This window comes from Plasmopara halstedii, assembly GCF_900000015.1.
Source record: "Plasmopara halstedii genome assembly, contig: Scaffold_1561, whole genome shotgun sequence".
NCBI classification, from domain to species: domain Eukaryota; phylum Oomycota; class Peronosporomycetes; order Peronosporales; family Peronosporaceae; genus Plasmopara; species Plasmopara halstedii.
Genome location: NW_020188473.1, coordinates 639,022 through 646,676, shown reverse-complemented (window position 1 = coordinate 646,676; position 7,655 = coordinate 639,022). Strand labels below are relative to the sequence as shown.

At 44.2% G+C, this 7,655-nt stretch overlaps 4 protein-coding genes across 4 annotated transcripts in view; 2 read left to right on the top strand and 2 right to left on the bottom strand.

The window, feature by feature from the left end:
- Positions 1–56: 56 nt before the first annotated feature.
- On the top strand, positions 57–578 carry PHALS_01541 (small conductance mechanosensitive ion channel family; the record flags this gene model as incomplete). Its single annotated transcript, XM_024715951.1, has 1 exon — positions 57–578. The coding sequence occupies one exon, from the start codon at positions 57–59 to the stop codon at positions 576–578; it is 522 nt and encodes a 173-aa protein (XP_024581598.1).
- A 58-nt stretch (positions 579–636) lies between these two features.
- PHALS_01540 (tbc1 domain family member 2a) lies at positions 637–4,996 on the bottom strand (the record flags this gene model as incomplete). The annotated part of the gene is made up of 10 exons (XM_024715950.1): positions 637–2,207; positions 2,267–2,474; positions 2,531–2,732; positions 2,806–2,892; positions 2,960–3,597; positions 3,668–4,268; positions 4,335–4,378; positions 4,439–4,507; positions 4,585–4,861; positions 4,977–4,996. 10 exons carry the CDS (start codon positions 4,994–4,996, stop codon positions 637–639), a joined length of 3,717 nt encoding a protein of 1,238 aa, XP_024581597.1.
- Positions 4,997–5,160: 164 nt separating this feature from the next.
- Positions 5,161–6,009, bottom strand: PHALS_01539 (serine protease family; the record flags this gene model as incomplete). Its single annotated transcript, XM_024715949.1, has 1 exon — positions 5,161–6,009. One exon carries the CDS (start codon positions 6,007–6,009, stop codon positions 5,161–5,163), a length of 849 nt encoding a protein of 282 aa, XP_024581596.1.
- Positions 6,010–7,240: 1,231 nt separating this feature from the next.
- PHALS_01538 (alcohol dehydrogenase) overlaps positions 7,241–7,655 on the top strand; it is a gene marked incomplete at both ends in the record, with an annotated part of 774 nt that continues 359 nt past the window's right edge. The window contains 4 exons of the mRNA XM_024715948.1: positions 7,241–7,263; positions 7,323–7,425; positions 7,504–7,556; positions 7,611–7,625. Coding sequence (XP_024581595.1) covers positions 7,241–7,263; positions 7,323–7,425; positions 7,504–7,556; positions 7,611–7,625 — 194 coding nt within the window. The remainder of the gene's footprint in view (positions 7,264–7,322; positions 7,426–7,503; positions 7,557–7,610; positions 7,626–7,655) is intronic.

Sequence of the window (7,655 nt, the reverse complement as noted above, 5' to 3'; positions counted from 1 at the left end):
TGAGTCTAGAAGGAACGACACTTTATGTACCAAACAGCTTTTTTCTTTACAAGCCGATGATCAATTTCTCACAACGACCAAAGCGAGACGTAGACTTGCATGTCCGGGTGTCATGTGCGACACCTGTGGAGAAGTTACGACAAGCTTTACATCGCCTGGAAATTATGTTACAGTCTTTGCATGTTGGACTGACATCGCATGAAGAGAATCAGTCAGATTTGCGGCATGGAGAAAAGTGGAACCGTTTCTTTTTCGTCGCTATGGAGGAACTTTACACCATTCGTGTGTATTCTTATACTGAAGAGTTGGACGCGCGGAAATACGCCATGCTCAAATCGGAAGTCTGGCTTGCAGTGACCGAAATCTTGGAGGAACTTGATATTCTTGTCGTAAGCTATGACGACCTTGATCATGTTTATGCTGAATCACCACATTCAAACAATTTCTCGAGTTATGATACCAATAGCCAGGCCGATGAGAGTAGTGTCAGAGATCCATTTACAACCGAAATTGGGGCTTTGGTGGGGGCGAAGCAGTCGAGTGGTAATGGTACCAATGGCCCGCGGACGCAACTTTGATGACCAATATATAATTACAATCGTAAATTATTTGACAGTAATTATGCTGTCTTGATTCCTAGTGAAGCCACCTGGCTCCACAGACTTCGGCTTCGATTTCTTGAAATTCCTGTTGCAGCTCGCGTTCCATGGTTAAAGCACGCTCACGCAGTGCCCAGTCGTAGTCGCGATACTCGAGCCGCACAAATTTGTTAAGTCCATTCAGGAGTCGTTTATGAGACTCTCGAAACTCTCGTTCACCTTCTTCATGTTGCATGCGAAGTGCTGTCAAAAAAGCTTTGTTTGATGCTGAAGATGCTTCGCGGAGACAAGGACTGCGAGTAAAGTTAAACTCAGTGCAGTCTTGTGGAGGTGGCGACGGCGGCATAAAGGGATAACCCTCGCCTGTCTTTGCAGAATGCTGGATACATGCGGGCGACGACGGAGCAGGCTGATCTTCAATAATTGGGTCGTTGTACAAGTTGGTACCTACACCGCCAGTCGTATGTTCAGACACGAAGAAATCGCCGGACGATAAAGTCGGTCGTAGTTGGGTTGGTGACTTGTTTGAATAGTAATTATTTGTGGGCCCCCCTCGTTTGTGTATTGTTGCACCAGAATTTCCACGTTTGCGGCCAAACAAGGCCGAGTCATCCATCGCACGTGGACGTCGATTTGACGAGTTTGCGGGATTTGAAGACTGAGACATACTAGTCGATCTGACTGATCGCCGCGAATTTGATGTGCTGCTAATTGTTCTCGTTGTCTCCTCTCTTCCCTCAAACGTAGAGATGGAAGGATATTCGACCGCAGATTCTAGCCATGACCCACTATGCCATTTCAACCGATAGGTCACGCCAAGACAGTCCAGCCGAACAGCACCTAGTGCCTTAAGCGATGACACTAACGTATACAGAAACATATTTGCGAGATTATGATCAGAGAGCTCAAGATCATCCCTCTCCGTCAACAAGCAGCTCCGTTGATCAGCAATCTGGCCATACCTTTCACTATCTGCAGCTTCTTTGTGAGTAATTCGGGTCTCACTGTTGTCAAACATCATGCCGGAGGCTTCGATAACGCGAAAAGCCAATGGAACTTTACTACTACTAGAAGTAAATTCTACGAACATATCTTGTCCTGCACCGGAAATTTTGCCTTCTTTAACCTGAGAAAGCCAACTGTGGGATTCAGGTGTTGGTAGTCGAGCCAGCGGGCATGCTGCGAGTTGGCTAGATGCAGCCAACCACTTTGCTTGTCGCTGACCCAGCTCGGCTGCGAGTGCTCGCGCCGCAGTAGACAACTCGCTCACTTGTTCAAGCAGCAGGCGCAAAGTAGTTTGGAAAGAATTTTCGAGCGTGTCACAGTCCGATTCATTGTGAAGGATCTTCAGATCGTCATCCAGTCCGAAGAGGTCGTATTTTTCTTCGTTTGCTGTCGGACAAACCGAGTCAAGCGGCACGGTCGTCACTATGCCTTCACCGTCACTTATAAACTTTCTCGCAACTGCTTGGCAGCGCAAATCAAAGTCTTGTGCGAGCTTAAGAACGCTCAGCTTGTCTTTGAAATGCCCCACTTTATGCGATATCTGCTCAATCATGCGTTGACGCTGTATTGACCTCAATTTTTCCAATTGCTCATCCGTTAGCCCTGTAACAAACCACACTATTAAGCTGTCTATTTCACAAATCAAAAGAAGCAAGACACACAAGGAATAGTAAGATCATCCTTAAAAACAACGGAGAAGACTGCATCAGCATCTATACAGCTTCGTTCGCTAGCTCTCAGGTATTCCTCGACTTCAGTAGCGGATTTGGCATGATAGAGGGTTTCTTCCGCTCGAAATAGTAACGCAATCCCGACTCCGTAAAACACTAGTACGCCACGAATAAAGAACGCGTCCCATATCCGCAGCACCTGATCGTGTGACATCGCTTAGCAAGTTGAAGGGAACTTATAAAACAAGCTCATACCGTCGGAAGCGGGACAAGCGATGCGGTAAAAAGGCTTAAAAACCATCGTTCGACCAGCCGACCAAGAGGAAACTTCAAAGTTGCCAAGTGAGCGGAAAGAGTCGGCAGGCGATCTTCTAATAGTGCAGTAAATGCTGCCACATCAACTTGTAAAGCTGGTCGGTGGCCGTGAAAGTATCCCGGAAGAAGTGATTCGATAATGCTTGTCCCATTGGTAACACAACTCGTAAGAAATTACGCACAATTTTTCAAATCTATCACAAACAAGATTGTACCTGTTAATCATCCAGAATGCGCCTTCTTCTTCGACGTATGCCAGCAGTAAACAAGATACTCGCCAGGGAAATGGATGCGAGTACGGACTTTTCAAAACCCCAAAAAATATTAAAGTTAGACCTCAATTATCCAAGATTTCATCAAATCACGTACTTGTAACGTGAGCTAGCAATTAACAACCGACGCCGTGATGTCAGCTCCCAATCTGCAGCTGGATAATCACTTGGATAGACGTAATTTCCCATTTTACCCTTCTCAAGCTGCTTGAGCGTATTTCGAGCAGATGGAGGATCACTCAAAGGACTGTTGCCATTTTTCAGCTCCTCGACCTCTCCTACGTCATCGTCTATCGAGTCGCGCTCAAAATCAAAGAACGATCCACGGTCTTCACTGTATTGATCGGACACGAACGACGCAGCGTGGCGAAAGCGATCTGATAAAGGTTGAAAATCGCTCGAACGTAAGGTCATTAGCTCGTTACAACTTTCGTGAAGCGCTAATGCGCACAATCGTGTGAAAAGCATTTCGTTTTCTGGCAATTCAATCATCGCTGCGTCAATGGCAGCCGAACACATTTCATAAATAGCATAATTCGATGAAGCAGAAGATCTAGAATTGTTTATGGCAGAACTTTCACGAAGAGGCACGCGGAAAGCGTTCGGATTTTTCGACGCACTACGAATCGCGTGTTTGAGCTCTACACGACGTTGAAGCTCGAGAGCACCAGAAAATCCGTTCCAGAGTTGTCCACGCAATTCGTCCGGAATTCCTGCTCGTACGGCAGATATAATCTAATCAATACCATAAAATTGCCATTAATCAGCAAAGATATCAGCCTTTATTACACGATGGTTCACTCACCTCTGTCGTTAGGCCATATTTGCCTGTCGCAATGCACTTTTCGAGCTGTGTATACTTTGTTTCTGCATGTCCTTGTAAAAGTAAATGAAGCCATTTTTTAGAGCTTGGAGTTAGCTCGGCTTTTCTTGACGTCATTCCCACACCTGAAGATCCAAGACCTGCTTTCCCACTAATGCCAGGACTACTACCTGAATCTTCATGATCATCCTCCAGTTTCAAGACAAACATCTTGGATGGAGGAGTGGCAATCCAAATAAGACACGTCTCGCGTTCAAATGCTGGCATCTTACCAAACTTAAACATGCCACCATCTTTCTTTCTCTCTTCTATAAGCTGCTCTCCCGTCACGCGTACTGTCGGAGCATGTCGAACGTCGACACGGCCTTGCAATTCACTTAATGTATCATCTCGAAAGTACAACAAGTCACCAGATGTCAAGAACATGAAGAAATGCCGCTTCCAATATGTCATTATGCTCTTTGGGCTGTGCACATTGCGCTCTCGTCGCTTCGTCATCCATCCGGAATGAAGAACATCAACCGCTGGATAAAACGCAGAGAGAGACGCTAGCAGCGACAATCCTTGCTGAGATTCACTTGATCTGCGCAATTTTAAACTCTTGTGAATTTAACCATATTATAAAGCTACGACTTGGATACATACATACCCATTCCATTCACGGCCATTGTGAAATGCTAACAAATTCACGTGCTTTTCAAACATTGAAGTCAGTTCAAGTCAAAATCTAAGATCAGAAGATATTGAGCGTACAAGTGGCGTCAAAACAGCAAATTTTTGGTCGTATGCGCCTGGTCTTGAGTCGGTAGTATCAGAACGATTCTATTTGTAAAACACATTTTAAATTAGTTCACCACTCGATAAAATATTATATCTTAGCATCAGAAATTTAAACGCACAAATTTTATCAGCTTCTTGCCAGCCGTAGCTGCTGATGTAAAACAGCAGATGCCTGTAGCGTCTGTCATTGAGATGACACCCTTGGGTGTGGACATGAGCAGCGTATTGACGTCCTTGAACGTATCGTAATGGCGCAGCTCCTTTGTACCGTTGGATGTAGACACAAAAATAAAGTAGCGCCGTCGCCAGCGTTTACTGAATCTTCCAAGCCGCTTAAGCCAGCCATGCCAGAGCACAGAGACTCCGTGCAAATTGTAGAATCCCGATGGGTTTGAGCTGCTTTAGGACACACATAGCACATAAAGAATGAACAGCATGGTATGACCCATAATGAGGATGATTTATCTATTTTTTTTATTTCATGAGTGTCAATATGAGGAAGCAGACGTACTTGCTGCGAGTTTTTTGCATGAACGAGGAATGACGTTTAAACGAACAAAATGAAGATAATGTGTTTTACATATCCGAAATCAATTTGGATAAATTCTCGCAGAAATACTCAAGTTAACTACTTGTTTGTTTTTTAACGTTTTTTTTCTCCAAGTCAATTATTTATTAAATCTTTTTTCCTTCCTCTAGAAGCGTCGAAATCTTTGGCGACGCAAATAATAGTAATACGCCCCACCAATGGCCGCACCACTTAAATGGGCCACATGTCCAATGCCATCCTGTCTGTCTGTCAAAAATGAGTATGCGTCCTTGAAGATAAAAAGCGAACCGCCGAGCCACGCTGGCATTGGCACAATACCAAAGATCAGGAGTGTGCCGTGCGGGAAGAGCAGGATGCTCATTGCCGTAATTGCGTTCACAGCACCACTTGCACCCAAATTATAGGTTAGTCGTCCCGATAGATGCTGCTGGTATACCGCTGCAGCGGATGAAAGCACGCCGCTTGCAAGATATAGTCCAAGAAACTTCCTGTGACCCAAAACGTCACATATTTGCCGCCCGAAGAAGTACAATCCTAGCATATTTGCGCCCAAATGACCCAGTGTTGCTTGGCTAAACATGGCGGTTAGTAACGTATAGTATCGTCCATCCTGTAGATGTTGTGTAGACGTCGTAAAGTGCGTCAGCATCGTCCTCATGGACGGCTGAAAGCTACGTAGCTGCTGCGCGCGGTGTATTGGTGCAGGTACATGTGCTCGCATCCAGGCAATAGTGACAGCAACATTCACAGAGATAAGACCGATCACAACCACGTCGCCTGACACGGCGCGGCTTTCGCGTCGAATGCTAGAGCGATAATAGTATTGGTTTCGCACTTGCTGCTTCACCAAAGTTTGTTGTTTAGACAGCAGTGAAGAGCGCATCACTGGCTGGATTCCATTGGTTAATCGCGAGCTGAACTTAGTATTCGCAAAACCGCGCGCAGTCGCTCGCCGTAAGGGGGTTGTCGGGCCGAAGAGGGTTGTTCTTAGCATTTGGACTTTTAGCACCAATTTGATGTGTTAAAATGAATATTTTGCTGCAGAGCTTCAATAATTAATTCACTTAAATGTTCATTGAACTAAACTCTTATAAGGCATATCTCTTCGAGAAGGTTTCCGGTCATCACCATCACTAGTAATTAGTAATTAAAAGCCTTACCAAATTGCGAATAAAGAACATTACAAATCGATTTTTTTTTCGAGTCCAATACTTACACTCTCATCCCCTGAGTTCTTCGTCTTCTAGTCCAAGAGAAAGAAGCAATTGCTGTGCACGATCGGCCTACTGACGTAGATATTATGAAAGGTGACGAGAATGACCGATCGAGTTTACTAATCTTTGCTGTCATGCACATTGATTAATCAACATAAAAGTGAGCTTACAAATAACATCTGGACCTTATAATAAGTATACATAATCACATAGTTGCTAGGATTGCCTAATCTGATGACTGATGAAGTAGCTCAATTTTTGCTTGCCTTCTTGGTGTCTGTTGATCTTAACGTCGATCTTTATGAGTCAGAAAACGTCTACGATAAAACACTTGACGGGTTACGAGCGTCATTCGGATCCTGACGGATAAAGCTATTTACACTTACTTCGTTACTCTTATACTTTATAGACAAAATGTGTGCGCATACCGTAAAAGTGCTGAAATCTAGCTCGATTTGCTGGGAAAGCAGAGTACTGTTTCTGTATACTGTAATAGGGTATGTACCCTGCAGAGTGGAGTGTTGGTGCAGCTTTTGCGCATATACTACTGATATTCCAGCTAAGGTTCAACAATGTAGCCAAGCTTCATATACATATTCCACGTACGGTCTGGCCGCGTAACTACACTCAGAATAACAAGTCTTTTAGACGAATGTATCTCCACCATACAGATGCGGTTGGAGCTCGTAAAAGCCTTACGCGAGATTGAAAATACCACAAAAAGACCTAGTCTAAATGGGTACACTTTACCTAGGTTTACCCAAAGGACCTAGCCCTGGTTTTTCTTTGTTGAATTTACCAAACATGATTACGGCAACGTGACGTAATTACGATGGCTTTATGACGAAGAAATGAGAAGTTGCTCATTTCTGGTTTTGTAACCTCTGCTCCAAGCTCAGACAAGAGCAAACACTGAACTTCACTCCTTAGGACCCTATTTGAGATTTCGTCAAATTCGAGGATCCATTAAATAACTCAAAGACCGATCACAGAAATCAGAGAAAATTTGCAATGAAATCGTGGTTTTACACCAAGTGCGTCACCTCCTCTTTATTCGACTGAATAATGCTAATAAATAATTTGCCATCTAAAGACATGGAAGTCCCAGCGTCATGGAAATGGGCACCCAACCGGATCCGAAGCTGGTTGATCCAAAAGACGTCGTGGTTAAAGTGCATGCAGCCGCGCTAAACCCCGTACGTGTTATTAACGGACAAAGTTTAGTGGAACTTGTGAAGCGAAATTTTGATCAATAACTTTTGATTGTATTGAAGATCGACTACAAACGGCGACAAGGCGCGATGAAGTTGATAATTAAAGACACTTGGTGGGTTTTTTGGTAGATATGATGCTTGATTCGAAGCTAATACTGTTTTTACAGGCCGCAGATCGTTGGGTATGATTTTTCGGGTGTAGTGACTAGTTG